This window comes from Megalobrama amblycephala, linkage group LG12, assembly GCF_018812025.1.
Source record: "Megalobrama amblycephala isolate DHTTF-2021 linkage group LG12, ASM1881202v1, whole genome shotgun sequence".
Classification (NCBI taxonomy): domain Eukaryota; kingdom Metazoa; phylum Chordata; class Actinopteri; order Cypriniformes; family Xenocyprididae; genus Megalobrama; species Megalobrama amblycephala.
The window spans coordinates 19632775-19651261 of NC_063055.1; the positions used below are offsets into that span (position 1 = coordinate 19632775).

The 18487-nt window shown below is 38.2% G+C and overlaps 1 protein-coding gene across 2 annotated transcripts; it reads right to left on the minus strand.

Annotated features, from left to right (window-relative positions):
- Window positions 1-1048: 1048 nt before the first annotated feature.
- Window positions 1049-18283, minus strand: csde1 (cold shock domain containing E1, RNA-binding). Of its 2 annotated transcripts, none has more exons than XM_048209476.1 (20): window positions 18145-18283; window positions 13272-13445; window positions 12389-12587; window positions 11441-11550; window positions 10771-10857; window positions 10488-10585; window positions 10301-10382; window positions 9796-9924; window positions 9474-9599; window positions 9149-9364; window positions 8920-9060; window positions 8491-8658; window positions 5407-5514; window positions 4901-5076; window positions 4676-4788; window positions 4458-4577; window positions 4169-4347; window positions 3922-4085; window positions 3580-3712; window positions 1049-2608 (listed from the first exon to the last, which is right to left on the minus strand). In XM_048209476.1, exons 2-20 carry the CDS (start codon window positions 13413-13415, stop codon window positions 2561-2563), a joined length of 2541 nt encoding a protein of 846 aa, XP_048065433.1. In that variant the 5' UTR covers window positions 13416-13445; window positions 18145-18283; the 3' UTR covers window positions 1049-2560. The 2 variants fall into 2 exon arrangements, with proteins under 2 accessions (XP_048065433.1, XP_048065432.1); XM_048209475.1 differs by having other exon boundaries at window positions 11384-11550.
- Window positions 18284-18487: the final 204 nt, after the last annotated feature.

Here is an 18487-nt window from a genome sequence, read left to right on the forward strand (position 1 = left end):
AGGTGCCAAATTCTGCTGGAAAATGAAATCAGCATTTCCATAAAGCTTGTCAGCAGAAGGAAGCATGAAGTGCTCTAAAATTTACTGGTAGATGGCTGCGTTGACTGTGGACTTCAGAAAGCACAGTGGACCAACACCAGCAGATGACATGGCAGCCCAAATCATCACTGACTGTGGAAACTTCACACTGGACTTCAAGCAACATGGTTTCTGTGCCTCTCCACTCTTCCTCCAGACTCTGGGACCCTGATTTCCAAATGAAACGCAAAATTTACTTTCATCTGAAGAGAGGACTTTGGACCACTGAGCAACAGTCCAGTTCTTTTTCTCCTTAGCCCAGGTAAGACGCTTCTGACGTTGTCTTTGGTTCAGAAGTGGCTTGGTACCTGGAATGTGACAGTTGTAGTCCATTTCCTGAAGACGTCTGTGTGCGGTGGCTCTTGATGCATTGACTCCACTCCTTTTGAAGCTCTCCTAAGTTCTTAAATCGGCTTCGCCTGACAATCTTCTCAAGCCTGCGGTCATTCCTTTCACTTGTACATCTTTTCCTACCACACTTTTTCCTTCTAGTCAACTTTCCATGAATGTGTTTTGGCACAGCACACTGCAAACAGCCAGCTCTTTCAGCAGTGACCCTCTGTGGCTTACCCTCATTGTAGAGGGTCTTGATCATCTTCTGGACAACTGTCAAGTCAGCAGACTTCCCCATGACTGCTGTTGGGATTACTGACCTAAACCCAGTATTTATACCCTGAGAATGGTAATTTAATAGAACTTGAAATTAAATATTCTAATAAATTGAGATACTGATTTTTTTGGTTTTGATGAGCAGCAAGCTGTAATCATCAAAATTAAACCACAAAAAGTCTGGAAATATTTTACTTTGTCTAATAAATCTAGAATATATTTAAGTTTTACTTTTTGAATTACAGAAAAAAAAACTTTTTCATGATATTCTAATTTATTGAGATGCAACTGTATATGTCTAAGGTCTCAAGGTTCTGTACAGTACATTGCTAGTAGTAAAAAAAAATTAAACATACTACACTTTTGATTCTCATAAAATGTTTATTTCAATTGTTTCATTGTTTCAAGACCATTAACAAAAAGTATATAGGAGAACCTTAAGGTTCAACACAAACCCAGGGTGCTCCAGAGAATATTCATGACAGTAATAGTTCCATTTGTCATAAGAAGCACTGCAAATAGCCTCTATCAACATAATTTCTCTGCATGTTTTTAAATGTTATTACACTTCCCCCATTTCTCAAGATCTGCACACATTTGCTCATTTTATTCAGGTTTTCAAAAGGTCCACCCAAGTAAAAGCACACAGTACATACAGTATATCTCAACCCACAGGTTTGGGGGACGCATATCATTATTCTCTACTTGGAAAAAAAGCCACCCTACAATTGCTCTTATATTCTGGCGGCTGTTTGGGGATAGAGGAGACACCAATTTTTTTATTTTATTTTTTGTTTTGTTTGTTTTTAGGCACCTTTTTCTTAATTTATTCATTAGCAGACATTGAGTTTTAAGTTGAACTCAAAGGAGGAAAAAAAAAAAAAAGGAAAAGAAAAAGTATGTGTGCAAAGAAATAGCTATATATATATAAAAAAAAAAAATAAAAATAAAAAAAGACCGCAGGCTACAAGATGCCATTAGGAATTCTGCACTTGCCCAGTCGGAGCTGGTGAAATCAGGGCAGGAATTAAAAAAATGCTCCTTAAAACAATATAATTTGAATACAAATCAAAAATGGTAATTTACACAATCAAAAACCATACACAAGCGAGTTCTGAGCGCAGAAAAAAATTTATTTCATTTTCAGATCCATGTTAAAAGCTACTCAAAGGAATTAGGTGTGGAAAATGTGAGTGAAAAGAACTTTAAAGTCATATTTCATTTCTCACCAGAAAGAGGCCAACAATATCTCAACATCACCTGGGTGAGAAACTCAACATGGGGAGAAGTATTCAAGTGATACAGGAAGAATAAAGTATATATAACGGAAGTCAAAATACAGACAGGCAAAGCTACTCTAAAACAATAACTCACTCACACAGCAGCAGGTGCAGAATTCCTGGCATTTCAATTTCAGCAGAAATGAAAAACGGGTCAACCAGTCCCCACATCTCAATCTAAAAGATGTGAGAACTACAAACCCCTTTATTTCCCCTCATATCCTCTGCACAACAACAACAACCTTACAAGTTAACTTTTTCCAAACATGTGATGCATACCACACGCACACAACACGAGGGGGTTTTTGCTCAAATTACAACCACACAAAACCATCACACATACAATGAAGACAATGAGATGAGAATTTTCTTTTGCAAGGGATCCTGTGACAAAGGAAGGGACCTGTGTGTGCTAATGTTCAAGTCTTGATTTGTTTGTTATTCTGTGAATTGTGTTTATGGTGAGAGAGAGAGAGAGAGAGAAAATGAGTGTGAGAGAAAGACACACAAATCCTTTCCTCTGCCCCTTGACTGATTGCTTTTCATCAAGGCGTTTCATCTGTAGTGAAGAGGAGGAGAGGGGTGAACAGTACTCAGTCAGTGATACCAGGCTGGCGGAGTTTCCTTTCTACACTGAAGCCCTGTATGAACAAAACACTAGGTTAATATAAAAGATCATCCAACCGTTACAAACAATGCAGTTTTAGGAGGGAAAAAAAAAAAAAAAAAAAAAAGCTTAAAGGGTTAGTTCACCCAAAAATGAAAATTCTGTCATTTATTACTCACCCTCATGCCGTTCCACACCTGTAAGACCTTTGTTTATCTTTGGAATGCAAATTAAGATATTTTAGTTGAAATCTGATGGCTCCGTGAGGCCGACATAGGGAGCAATGACACTTCCTCTCTCAAGATCCATAAAGGTCCTAAAAACATATTTAAATCAGTTCATCTGAGTACAGTGGTTCAATATTAATATTATAAAGCGATGAGAATATTTTTGGAGCGCCAAAAAAAACGAAATAACGACTTTTTTAGTGATGGCCGATTTCAAAACAATGCTTCAGGAAGCATCGGAGCGTTATGAATCAGTGTATCGAATCTGCTGTTCGGAGCGCCAAAGTCACGTGATTTCAGCCGTTGGCAGTTTGACACGCGATCTGAATCATGATTCGATACACGAATTCATTTGTGCTCCGAATCTTCATGAAGCAGTGTTTTGAAATCAGCCATCACTAAATAAGTATTTTTTTTGCCGCTCCAAAAATATTCTCGTCGCTTTATAATATTAATATTGAACCACTGTACTCACATGAACCGATTTAAATATGTTTTTAGTACCTTTATGGATCTTGAGAGAGGAAGTGTCATTGCTCCCTATGGAGGCCTCACGGAGCAACTCAACTAAAATATCTTAATTTGTGTTCCAAAGATTAACGAAGGCCTTACGGGTGTGGAACGGCATGAGGGTAATAAATGACAGAATTTTCATTTTTGGGTGAACTAACCCTTTAATTTGTTAACATAATAAACTGCCTGCACAAAATTAAAACAGTTAATTTTGGATTTTCTTGGAAAATCCAAATAAATGCTGAAAAGGAATGCATCTTTTTACCTTTGAATTGTCTGGGCCACGGGGCTGTCTGATAATCACAAGACGGGGGGCGTTGGTGTCATCAAGAGTGATGCTCTTCAAACGATTGACAAGTCTGTCAGGTCGAGGTGTTGCTACTGGTTTCGGACCCTCACTGTAAACAAAAACAAAAAACTGGTTAGGTTTGATAAAAATCAAATACAACTATAACACTATTTACTGCTCCGGGGTGCGTTCACGGTACTTGGATGGGATAAATGCAGAGCACAAATTCCGAGTATGGGACACCATGTCACGACACTTTCACAACTCTATAACAACTTTATATTAAATCTAACTGAGAAGCACACCCAACAGTCTTACCTGACTCTGCGAACATTGCAAGCACTGCATTTGCCTGTGCGTTGGTTCAAAATCACAGAAAACTCTACTTCATCACCAGCCTGCAGCTCCAGACCATCCTGCACCTCCTTGACGTGGAAAAACAGCTTCTTGCTTTCTCCAACTTCGTATGTGATGAAACCAAACTGGAGAAACAAAAATCAGACTACTTTTAGAAAGTGTCTTTCACTTTCTTACATTATTAATCTCACAGTGGACATGAGTTTACCTGATCTTTGACACACTCCACCAGGGCTCTGCGCTGAGGCACAATGTTGCAGGCCATCTTTTGTCCCGTCTGGGCCATTGTACACAACTGAAACTTCACCATTTCACCCTTTTGCAGACAATCACCTTTATTGGCCATACCAACAATGCCGAATGGATAACTCTGACCCTTACTGGAGCCTGGTAAAGTGATTAAGCAGAGAACAGTTATTAAATGGTTTCTAACACAGTTACAATGAACTCTAGACAGATTTTAAAAGGCCTACACACAAAATATTGAAGTCACTCACCATCCTCTGTGATCTCAATAAGGCCTTGATACTCTGTCTGAGAAGGGTCCACACTGCGCAAAGGCCGAACCACCTTCCCCAGGAACACAGTATTGCTCACATCCTCTCCTACTCCATTCACTGACACACACACACACACACACACACACACAAACAGTTGTGTCACTTGCATGAACCAATCATTAATGTCAAGCCCATAAAAAGTCTCTCCAACATACCAGCTGCAACTTTGGTGACCTTCTCAGCACTGATTTTGTTTCCTTTACCCTTGGAGAGAGTGTACTCCACCGTATCCCCCAGGTCCATGTTATCCACATCCCCACATACCTCACTGCACACAATTCAGAGTAAACCATGACAATCCAAAAAAAGAAAAAAAAAAAAAAAAAAAACCACACACACACACACACAAAAAAAAAAAGCCCATCAAGCAGAAACACTACCTGTAGTGGAAGAAGATCTCCTGATCATGATTGGCTGTTTCTATGAAGCCAAAGTTATCCTTCAGTGTTGCAATGTATCCCAGAAGCCTCTTGGTGCCAACAGCACGATTAAGGATCTTGAGGGACACTGCACTTTGCTGTCCAGTGCGTTTCACTTCACTGATGGAGAACTCCACCTAGTGGAGACACGTCGGTTTACATTAAAACAAAAATGATTCTGCACTTCTGATCTTGATTAGAAATTGCTTTAAAAAGATGAAAAACTTAAAATATATGCATTTGATTCTTATATATTTTATGCATTTAAAAAAAAAAATAATTCTAGATAATATTGGTCTCCTAAAACAGTTATAATAAAATGCTTCCAAATAAACACAAAATGCTTACTACAATATGATTCAAATCTTTCAGGTTAAGCGGAGTTTAACATCATGAAAAACTACCCCTATTAGTCAAAGGATAAATTCAACAAGCACAAGCAACACTGAGCCACAGTGACAATGTACCTTGTCTCCAAGTTGTGGGTAAACGCCTCCCTCCAGGTCTTTAATATGGTAGGGAAGAGTGCTTTTCTCTCCACTTTCTTCATACGCAATCAAGCCTTCCTCTGCATCCTGGAGATGGCACAAATACACAGTCACATAAGGGCCAACAACGTCTTAACAACATACACAAATTACTGAGTGCCCCTCAGCTCTGGTTATGTTACAATTGGTCATCTTGGACTTACATTGACATACAGCATGAGTCTTCATCTCAAAAGTATACATGACTTTAAATGTTTTAAAGTAGTGTCAGTCCTGAAGGTCAGCATCCACACATCAGACTGCAGATGCTTGAGGACCATGTAAAGATTGAGACTGTCCAAATACCCACACTTGTGGTCTTGGTTACTTGAGAGCACATGCATGCAAGAGGAAGTAAGTGTGCAAGATCAGTGCCTTTAACACACACTATTTCAAATACCACTTCGGAATGGTATTCAAGGCTGAGTGTATCCCATCATGCGTCATGTTCAGGAACTCACATGCCCCAAAATCATGACATGTCATGGAAAACATTCTGCTGCAAGTTAAATTAAATATTACATATAATTTGGTAGTAAAACAAAGTGTTGCAAATTTTATTGGTGCAAAGACGTATTTGTCACAACATTTGCAACTTAACTTTATCACTTGATTAGAAGGACCACAATTACTAAATTGTCGCCTGTTACCTATGGCGCTTTTCCAAGCATGCTGTACCGATACTAAAATGTGATGTGTAAACACTCCAGATCACTGACTGGTCAGAGAGAATAGCAGCATCTACAGAGACAGGCAGAGACACTACCAGCATCACTGAATTTGTTGCACAAGACACCAAACCTGCTGGATTTAAATAGTCAGCAACAGCCACAGCAGTATTCGTTTGTAAGACTTTTTAAACGACTTGTAAATTAGAAAAAAAAAAAAAAAAGTCTGTACCGTGATCAGTAGACAAGGTGGTGGTGCAACTATAACGTCTATAATCCCATCCACTTTGAAGCAGTACTAACTGCAGTGGAAAAGCAAACAGAGCCGAGCTGTAACGTGGTGAGCAGAGTCGTACCACGAACAGGAAATGTGCCAATAGGGACTACTGAACAGACATTTAGAAGTTTATTTTAAAATGCTGAATATTGAAAATAAAAATAAAGCTCTGTAAACACTTGCATTTTTACAACACTAAAGTGTGTCCCATCAGGTAATCAGAAGTTCTACACACAGTGGCTGTCTCCACACCCACTTGAACACTTGGGCTAAATAGAGGATCTTGTCGTGTAAGTAGACAAGTCAAGTGCAAAGACCAATTTGGGTTTTTGGACAGGCCCAATGTGTCTCTGGATACCAGCAGCAATACATTTTGAAACTTCTAACTTGCAAAAGAAATATCCAAACAGACGCAAAGCATGGGAAAAAAATGTGTATTCACACAATGAGTAAATAAAGAAACTCAAATGTTTAATGAAGGATTAAGTCATCATGCGCATACTAACACTAGGGGTAAAACTGCTCCCATACAGTTTGCCACCCACGCTTCAGTGCACATTTGTACCACAGTTGAAAATGTGTATGAATTGTGGTGTCCATTTTCAAGAGTAATTGCATGAGCAACACAGAAACTGAACCGTTGTACCCCTCACACAAGACTGCACACAGTGAGTGGCACAGTTTGAGTTGGTATGGTTATGAGGTTTACATGTCTGTATGACTTAAAGCTGTTAAATCATTCTCAGCTCATGCCAACAGGCCTCATAACCAAACAGACAAACAGATCAAACTGACCTTTTCAACTTTACCCTTAAAAAAGGAGAAAAGTATGTAGGATTAGACACACCCGTGATTTATTCTAACCAATCAGAATGTTTGAATTGCAGGCGAATTAAAATTAGAAATAATTACAATAAGCTAAATCTCATCCTTGGTACTTTTAAAAATTTGCCTCTTAAATGCGTGGAGATCTTGTTGTCAGAATAGGATTTTCTGACAGCATGATTGAACTGGTCTATATTGTGGAGGAGAGGCAGCATGCAGAAAACAGCAGCCTACCTTGTCTTTTTTCTAATGAAGACGAGCATGGTTAAAAAAAAAAAAAAAAAAAAAAGAAAAAAGAAAAAAAAAGAAAAACAAAAAGACAGAAAAGAAGGTCAGACAAGAGGCAGTAGCATTTCACAGCACCTCAAAGCCTGCTATTGTATTTCATGCTTGTGTCAATTAAGAGGGAGACAAGCAGATAGAGGAAATGAAAACTAAAGTTTGGAAAGTAAAATTATAAACGCAAATATTGAGCAACTGAATCCCTCATTTCTACATATGACTGGTGGTTCTAAACTAAATTTCCAGAGATGTGTACTTTAAGGACCCTTAGGGGCCATTCACACATGAAGAAATACCATAAAATCAACTACATTTACACTACCGTTTAAAAGTTTGGGGTCATTAAGATTTTGAAAGAAATTAATACCATTATTTAACAAGGACACATTAAATTGATCAAAGACATTTAAAATGTTACAAAAGATTTCCATTTCAAATAAATTTTGTTCATCTATTAAAAAAAAAAAAATCCTGAAACAAAAATGCATCCCAGTTCAATCCACAAAAATATTAAGCAGAACTACCATTTTAAACTGTGATAAGAAATATGTCTCTATAGCAGTGGTTCTCAAACCTGTCCTGGGGAGCCCCCACCACTGCACATTTTGCATGTCACCATCTAACACACCTGATTCAAGTCATCAGCTAATTAGTAGAGACTGCAAGAGTTGAATTGGGTGTGTTAGATGAGGGAGACATGCAAAATGTGCAGTGGTGGGGGGTCCCCAGGACAGGTTTGAGAACCACTGCTCTATAGCACCAAATCAGCATATTAGAATGATTTTGTGGCTTCTGAATTTAATTTAGTTTAAATTGTAATAATATTTTACAATAGTGCTGTTTTAATGTATTATCGATCCAATAAAGGCAGCCTTGGTGAGCATAAAAGACGTAAAAAAAAAAAAAAAACATCTTGCAGATCCCAAACTTTTAAACAGTTGTGTAGCTTCAGGAAGTCAAGAGTTGGTTTACCTTCTCTTTGACCTTGCTGGGGCTGTAGTTCTTGTTGGTGGTAGCAGGCACGGCTTCTTTCTCCACCACCCCCACAAAACGCAGCTCAGACTGAGTGTGGAATGACACTGTGCCCTTGGGCAGCTTTTTGATCCGCACGGCATGGTTCCTTTGGGCTGACAGCATGTCCTGATGGAGGCAAGAGGGGGTGTTTTAAAGCTGGATTGAGGCAATGTAAGATCGATTTTTACTTTTGCCTCTGCTTTGTTTACAGTATAAACAGTTGACCAGTCTGGGTTTTTCAAAGGCTGATTTCAATATCTTGAGAGCAGGATGTCCACTGGACATCAAATTGTCAAAAAAAAATAAAAAATAAAAAATTATTGAAGCTGAGAGAAAATCAGCCACACAAAAGAAGTGGTTCTGGTTTGGCGATATCTAGAAACTCACAGGGACAACGGTGAATTCCACTTCATCAGAAATGTGCAGTTGGCTCTCTTCCAGAACCTCGCTGAAATGAAAGAACATTCGGGCATCACGGTCCACACATTTGATGAAGCCAAAACCATCACGCACGGCAGCTATCACACCCTGCACAAAAAAACAATCAAAGAGACAAAGCCAACATTAGTAAAAAGTAAAAGCCTTGCAATAAAATGACAAAATGCTGCTGTTGTACCATTTCACGGGTCTCCTTGGTGAAATGGAAGGTGTCAGGGAGGATGTCGATATTTGTTGCTCTCTCCAGTTTGTCCCGACGGTCAGTGGATATATTGAACTGGACATGGTCGCCCTCCAGCAGCGTCACTTTGGACTTGGTGTCCTTCTCCCCAAATAGCAGCTCTTTGTCAGTGAAATTAATTCTGGCACTGATTCGCCCAGGCAGCGGGTCGTTCTGAGTGAGACAAATGGAGTCTTATTCGATTTAACATGCAAGCAGTATCTATATGGTAATGTTATCTAGGGAGCCTGGGAAGACTAATGACAAGAGCGGATTCTCAAACCTGATTCTTGGTAGGGACCTTAGGAATAACCTTGGTGACAGTGCCCTCAAAGGTTTCAATACTAATATCCTCAAATATAACCGTGCCCTGAGGCAGCAGTCTCACATCTGTGGCCACTTCCTTGCCCTATAAGGCAAAGAGAAACCTCTATAAATATGTTTGAAACAGCAATGCTACTCATGCATTTCACTCAAAATGTATGAAAGTAAAATCTTTCATAACTTCTCAATGATTACAATTTTTCCAGTTACTAACAAAAAACAAATAGAACAATTATAAAATGTTGCTTTTAGAAGGCCTTTATTTCTGCTCAAGTGCTTACATTTCTTTCTTTAATGGTGAATTCCACGTCATCTCCAGCTTGTAGAGCCTCCAGATCCCCTTTAAACTCACTGTAGTGGAAGAAGATCTCCTTCACAACATCGCCTCGTTCAATAAATCCAAAGGCCTCCTGCAAGTCACAATCATAGCTTTAAAAACAGGCAAAAGATATGCAAATCTATACTTTCACAATTGAATTTTACCATTCATAAACTAATTGTGGCACAATTTTAAAAAAAAAAAAAAAAAAAAAAATAATAATAATAATAATACATTTTAAAAATTTGCAGCTGCATTCTAAAAACCCAAATTCTTTGACATTCTATAATTTTAAAAACAATCAACAACAACAAATAAAACTTAACCCAGACTAAAGAGATAAGAGCAGTCTGAAGTACCTTCCCACCACAGGGCAGGAGATCACTAGTCCTCACTATTCAGAGTCTATAAAAAAAAATAACGCCGCTACTAAAAACACAAAACTCATCTTTGAATCAGATCCTTACCTTGGTAGCACAAACCACTCCCTGACATCTTGACTGTTGCTTATTTACCAATACAATGTTGTGAGCACTAACAGCACCAGTACTGAAAGAAACAAAATAAATCATTTTCACATTAAAAAAAAAAAAAAAAAAATGTGTCTTTTGACATTTTACCTATATCAATTAGACATTAAAGAAATCGACTTACTGCTTGTTGGTCTCCATGTAAAAACTGACTTTGTCTCCAGTATCTAAAGAAACATTTCCTTCCACATCATCAGGGGTATAGGTCAAATAAAACACTTCCTGTGAGAAAATTCAAACCAAACATTTTCAGAAACATCAACTACCAAAATCAATGCACCATCTAGAGACTAATATGAACCATAGTACTGTTCTTTTGTGTTCAATTCAGTACATTTTTCTCTAAGTTTGCTGATTGTGTTTAAAATGTTTAGGAAACTCTACAAAGGAGGATAAATGACACTCACCCCATTCCTCTCATAACACACACTGCCTGTGGGCACTTGACCAGGTGCAGACTTCCCGTCCAGGTGAGAGGGGATAGCTGATACTACCTGAAGAAAAGGACCGTACAAACAGACAAGATGAGGTTAGAGGTTGTATTGGTGAGAGAGACAGGATCAAAAAACCATGTTAAAATGCTAAAGAGAAGGTCCCTCAACATATAAACTAAATTAGATTTTTAATTAAGAACAGCATTAAGGTAAAGATTTGACTTGTATGTCTGAGTTCAAGGAACCAGTAATAAACTGAATATTTAAATACATGACTGACAGATTTGACATTGACAACAAATCAAGATTTGTTTCTCCCACAACTATATTAAATGAGGATGAAAAGTCCCCCCAACAAGACCACAAAACACGAAGACAATCAAGCTCATTGTGAACCCAAACAAAACAAAACAATAGCATCAGGTTGGTTAAGGATTGCTAGATGTAATTCCTGATAATTGAAACCAGTGATGCATGTGGGTTTGCCTGATCAAAATGGATTAAAAATGAGCTTGAAATCCCCAACAATGACAGACATTAATGGGACAAGGACAATAAAACACAAAAGTAAAATGTGTTCCTTAACTGGATGAATAAAACCATGCAGCACAGTTAAAGGAGAGGCGTGCAAGTCAGGCCCCACCTGCCCAGAAATTCGCTCTTCTGGCAACATTTCTGCCTTGATTTTTACTAGCTTCACCGCAATTGGTTTGCCAGTGCGTCTATCAGACGACACCTCAAACTCCACATCATCTGAAAAGTAGTGGGACAGACATGACATGGAATAAGTCAATTCCCGCATTAATATTCATGTTGGAAGCAATACAAAATATTTACTTGCATGTATGGGCTTGTCGATATTGAATCCTGACAATACATGTAATGATTTTGCTGGAGAAGTGTATATAAGTGTACAATAAAACATTTTTCCAGTTGCCAGACACGATTAAAAATAATGCTGTCCTTTTAAAATTAAGAGATCATTTTAGAAGATTTAAATGTTGAATGAGACCCCACACATACACCACACTTATGATCAAACCCTAACATTTTATTTGGCCATATGCTTCCCTAAAGATTGTCACTAGTCTAGTTTCACAATTCTTCCTGGGGGCCAGTTGCATAAACTGCTAAGACTAGTCTTACAAGTTAGTCATCACATTTCATAAGACTGTTCATAACCTTTTTAAGTCAATTATATAAAAATGTAGAATTTGATACTAAAAAGTAAGACTGACTGCTAGTTGGTCAAACTAGTACTTAGGATACTGTCTTAACATAATGGCTATGTTCATGCAACTGGCCCCGGTGATCTCACAACTCTGAAGTATGAGATTAAGATTAAGATAAGTGTCTCAGATTTAAACTTCATAGCAAAAAATGGTGTTAGGGTGGGTAGGTTTAATTTTAGTGAATCAGTTCAAACTGCCTGTTTAAATAAAGTTATTCATAATGCTGATTCAATGATTTGTTCGGATCAAAAACATTCGATGTTTTTGGTAATAAACTTAGCCAAAATGGTTGTCAAAAGGCTAATAAATACACTTTTTAAGTTATACCTCCGAGCCCTAGATCTTGTTTCAACCCCTACCTCCAATCTTAAGCTCCTGCAGGTTGCCGTTGTACTGAGAACAATGGAAGAAGAGACGGGCCTGTCTCTCAGAGCACTGAATGAATCCATATGATGTAAGCAGCTTTTCAACCACTCCCGTCTCACGGATTCCCATGCTCGTTCCATTGGCAAATCCACCATGGCCATTATTATGCAGCAGACTGGGGTCAAAACTCATCTATGGAGAAATGAAACACGTGTTCAAAAAAAAAAAAAAAAAAAAAAAATCACCTTATCAATATTCAGCTTTCAGCTCTCTCTCCACACATATGACTGCTCCACAATAGATCAGAACACAAGTGTGGAAATGGTAAAATGGGATGAAACAGGATTATAAATGTTGCAAAAAAACAAAAAAACAAACCAACCAAACATTTGATGCATATAGATGTAAGAGTTTCTCTCCTCTGTGAGGCCTGCTTGAATGGGTTCCTTGATCAAAATGACCAAGATAATCAGCTTGAACTTGTACAATACTTAAGAAAACGCTTCACAAATGCAAACTCTATTGGTTTCATATTAAACCTAGAAATTACATCCATGCATTTAATCCACCTCACACGCTTTTAGTTATATATTAGAAGATACACACAAACAAACTCACCACCACATTCAGTTACAACTACGTCTCTCTGGACAACTTCATCCACAAATTGAGTTAATTGTAAGTGAACGGTCAGCAGGCATGTGGTCAAAGTTAGACAAAATCAAAAATATACAAATACTATAGCTTAAAAAAAAAAACTCCACAAAGCCAACAGAGCTTGAAAACTCAACTCCAAGCATGCAGTTATAGTGTCAGGTATTCTTTGACCAGTGAGGAAATGAAGCCAGCACACACTGTCCCATCATGACCACTTACAGATCGCTGATACAAGGGGGTCCGCTTTTGCTTTTTGCCCCCTACCGTGCGAGAGGTATGGCACGAAACTGAGGCGGAGCGGGGGATTGGCTGGCTTGAGGTGGAGGGGGTAGGGGCAGCAACAGGGGCATCAGAGGCCTCCATCTTCAGGTGAATGTAGGGGGTAGTGGGACACTGGGGGGTATAAAGGGGGAGTGGATTTAAAAAAAAAAAAAAACCTAGCTAAATGAAGGATCACCAAACAGGAAGTGCCAATACGTGGCATCAAAAACGCATCAGCAGACCTTACTGAGAGTACAATTCTGTAAAAAAATAAAATCACTCCTATAAGACATGTCAAAGAGGCCATCACCACTGCGATGACATAGATGGGTTAAAAAAAACAAACAAAACAAATACACTAATTTTTCCTCGTCAAGGTAGTTGTGAATATGTAATATTCCAAAGACTTTGATAAATCTGAAAAATACTAATTATGAAAACCCTAAACCAATCAAAAATGTGCGTTTAGGTCAAAAGTCCAGAAATTATATTTTAAAGATAAATGTTGAAGTGATGAGATTTTTGGTGTGTGTTGCACAAATATAAAAAGCCATATAACAGGGTTTTTCCCTGGGTCAAAAATGGTCTTCGGTGGTGGAGGACAAACACGGTCATTCACAGAACCCTACCTGTGTGAACTGCAAGCCCATACTGAAAATAAATCCAAAATAAATGAAAAGAAACAGTAATATTAACATCCTATTTATTCATGAAAAAAATAAAAATAAAATAAAAATTTTATATGTAAAAATCTGTAAATATCTATGCAAAAAGTCACTGAGTGACTGATTTTAAAAGTTAGTAATAAAATAAAGAAAAATTACAAATTTGGCAGGTCTATTATTTTGCATTTACACTACAAGGCAGCATCGTCAATTTCATCTTTGCAGACAAAGTCTGACACAGACTCAGAAAACACTAGTTTACTAATAAATTAATGTCTTCTTACTATCGAACAACAATGGAAGAGTTAATATTGTTGGTATTATTGCATTTTTATATTCAGTAATTGCTGATAAAACAAACTATCTGCAAAATCAGATACTAGTAACATTACTTCCATGGATATTCCGCATCACAGCAATCAAAGCTTTTCAGTTGGAAAAAAAAACAAACAAACAAAAAACCCCACATGCGCTGCACCTCCAAAGTGCTCATGCGCCTCTAACTGGGCATTTTCAGAAAAACGCTTTGGTGGACACCCTTTAATGGAATATATTTTGTTAGGCATATGCCAAATTAGTCTCTTTTGCATTTATGCAATAAAAGTCCAGAAAATTCCACAGAGTTCCTGGACATGTAAATTACGTAGTTGCAATTCATGGGCGGGGATTATGCCAATTGTGAAATTGTGCACACCCACCTTATTTACAAACAATTGGAATTCATTAACATACACACGTTTAACTATCAAATCTGAGGTTTACGAAGTGTTTGTGAGTTTTCTCAGGAAGGTCAGTTTAATGTGTAAATTACTCTGAATTTACGAATGAGGCCCATTGTATGGAAAAAAAAAAAGTCACAGTTTTGGAATGACATGAGGGAGAGTATTTTATTTTTGTTTTAGGGTGAACTATTCCTTAAACTTTAATTCCCCACCCTGTGATGGAAGACATGCTCAAGGAAATGTGTTTAGTTTGATGAAGCGACCAGGAATGGCACTACTAGACTACACGGTAACAGGAAATGGATAGATGACAGACTACGACCAGCCTCGACCACTGGGCCATTACATCAAAACAGATACAGGATATACGCTATACACCCATAAATGCTTTAGATTCACTCAGTGTCTGAAAACAAAGCCTAATATCCATTTTCAGTCAGTCAGACACTGTTCAATAGCGGCCAAATCGAAGGAGTAAAGTAAACAAACAGATTTGTACCAGCCACTATATTAGTCTTAGCGAAAACATGATCATCGTTCTTGCCTCGCCACCTCTCGTTGCTGCTAATCTCTATGGCAAGTGATCGAGGCCAGCCTCTAAGCCTGCTGATCAAGATGATGGGGTAAAGGAACAGCGCAGAGAGGGGCAACAGTGGGTGTTCAATGAACGAGTCGAGTTCGGGAGAGTGGGGGAAAGTAGGGTGGAGAGCGGATGGCTGGGCACTTACGGAACGGCCGTAGGGTGACAGGCTGAGACCGACGGGCGAGGTGCTGTTCAGGTCAGCGCTAACAAACGCTGCAGGTGGCGACGCCGGCAAGGTAAACTCGACAAAACCTTTCCAGGGACTACCCATAATTCTCCCATTCACAGTGGCCAAATCTACTACACCTGGGATTGATCAGATTAAGCCGTTTCCCAGAGTCTAGATTATATATTTTTTTAATTCAGTCGTTGTGTTGCAGCTCCTCCCTTCCCTCTCCCTTTGGTTACACACCCAACAAAACACCTCTGGATTTCTGCAAAGGTGAAGAAAGGAGGGAAGCTGTGAAAAACTGAGGGAAAGGCAACAAGAACAGCCAGTGAACAAAGCAGCAGTAGGGTCAGTCGAGGGCTGCGAGTGCGTTGGGGTGAGGATCCTACAGACAACAACATGCCAGTGTGCCTCATCCGAACACAAGGTTGGGCCAAGACCTAATAAATTCTTATAAAGACGGCTAAATTAAGTACTTGTTACCTCTTTCCATCAGAAAAACATGTCTAGAGTATTTTATGTCCAACTAGAAGGAAGAATTGTTCAGAGTGTTGCAAAACATGAGCAAAGCATGCTTGAACAACTACAATAGAGAGGTTGGCACTTGAGTAAATAATGAAACCAGCACAGCTTTAGTTCACTCAATGTTCATACTTTGAACAAGACAAAACAGGACAAAATGAGTGAAAAAAAAAGTCCATTCATTAGAATTTAGAAATTGAAATGTTTGCCCCAAAATAAATTAATTCACCCTCGTGTCATTCCAAAGACTTTCGTTCATCTTCTAAACAAAGATTTATAATATTCTCTCATCCTTTTTGTCCATCTATTATAAGTCCATACAATAAAACACATTAAAAAGTACAAAAAGACACTGTCAAAGTGATCCATATGAATATGTCTGTTGACATGATCGACATGACGAATCTTTCATTAAAAACATTTTTTTCCAAGATGAACAAATGTCTTAGGTTTGAAACGACATGAGGATGAGTACAAGACAATTTTCATTTTTGGGTGAACTATCGCTTTAATTCTCTATTAACTTTAACTGCCAGTTAAGTTTTATGTTAAACTTGAATGATCTCCTTTCCAAAACCTAGTGAGCTGCCTACATAGGCAGCATTTTAAGGAATCATAGGTAGGGGGGAAATGCCTAATTTTGGCCACATAATAAGGCACCATTGCATGCAAGCATCCTTCATGGAGAAGACAATCCCATAATGCACTGCAACTGCTGCAGTGAAAAAAATCATCCAAGAAAGAAGAATTGATTATAAATAGACTTTATTAGGGATGTGTCAGAAGTCTAAATCCGATTTCAGAAATGAAAATGAGTAACATTCTACTGAGCCCCTAAAGGAACATGGTTAGGCTTGCTGGGGTAAGGCCCCGATATACTCATGGCGAAGTTCTTTGTTCTTCGCTTAGGGGTAAAAAGGAGTTTGAAATACGTGACCAGCGATATACTGTTAGCGAACATCTGACGCTGCCCACACTGCTGAGAGTGGCGTTTTGATGAATATGTAATCATGTTCTGCACACTTTCCTTTCAATAACAAAATAATCACAACAAAAATCAGAAACCAGCAAGCATTTAAGAAAGTGTAAGAAAAGCATCTGATCATCATAGTAATGTTGATATGTTAGCACAAGTTTTGCAATTTGGCACTCCAGTAAAGTCACCTCACATTTACATAGCACTTCATACAATAGATTGCTTAAAATCAAGCAGCTTTACAGTATTAAACATGAAAACCAGTGTGTGTCATTTTATCAGAAGTACAACTCATAAATCTCCAGTGTTCATGTTTTTACTCATGGATGTCTGACCTTGAACTACCTACCTATTACATGAAGGTGTTTACCAGCCAGAGCAAACATTTCCTAAAGCTGTTTCGAACTCCCAAAACGAACTTCGTTTTGGCCTGATTATGTTCAAATTGACATCACATAAGTTCATTCTTCGATTTCATATTCGCTTAAAGAATATCGGGGCCTGCAGTCAGTTACATTACAGTACATCAGATTTCACTTATGTGAAGACAGTAAGGAGAGATAACTGACAGGACGATGGCGGATTTGGTACACAACAGATTTGAGTGTCATTGACATTTTATCTTGTAAAATTATGTTGTCAATCCTGCCACAAATTCGAAAGTGAAAAGCAAATGTGCATTCAAAATTGACTGCAATACCCCACATATAGCAGGTCCCTGATGCCCACAAATTTTATATACAATATAATTACCCAACTATATTATGAGAGAACGCAAAAGCATTAAAATATATTTTTCCTCCCATGTCCCTTTTGAGGCTCCGCAGAATGCGTCATTTCCTTTCCGAATGTAGAATTCAGCTTCGGACACATCCCTACTTTTCATTCACTCAATACCAAAAATAAAGTTAAATCTTTCAGTTAGAGTTAATTATGCAATACTTGAGTTTTATGGGTTTTTTATTAGCTTAGCAAGATGCTAATGCTAAACATTCCGTTTCAGTTAAGATGCTGCCTAGAAGGCAGCTCACTAGTTTCTGGTGAACATTTTCAGCTTTAAGAGATATAAACAGCATGAACAATCGGCCTGATTTGGCACACTGTACATTATAAATGAAAACAAGCCAGACAAATCAGAATTATTCATTAGGTAAAGAAAAAAAAGTGGAAGGAGGAGTGTCTGGCATGACTTACCTTGTTCTGTTGTCTTGGAAGGCTGTAATGATTTGGACCAATCAATCACTTAATCGATGCTTCAGATTCGGCTCACACACGCGCATGCACACACACTTGTAAGGTTCGGCTCTCTGGCACACGTTCTAATTACAAAAAGTTGCAAAAAATAATGGACAAAAAGCAAAACAAAAAATAAAGATATTCAAATAAAAAGGCAAGTGCAGGTATAGGAACACTTCTTTTTAAAAAAAGTGAACAAGGACAAAATAAAGACTAGGTGAATGGAGGGAAAAAAAAAAAAAAAAAAGATCAGGAGGGAGGGATTCGGTCTGCAATTGACAGAAAAAAAAAAAAAAAAAGG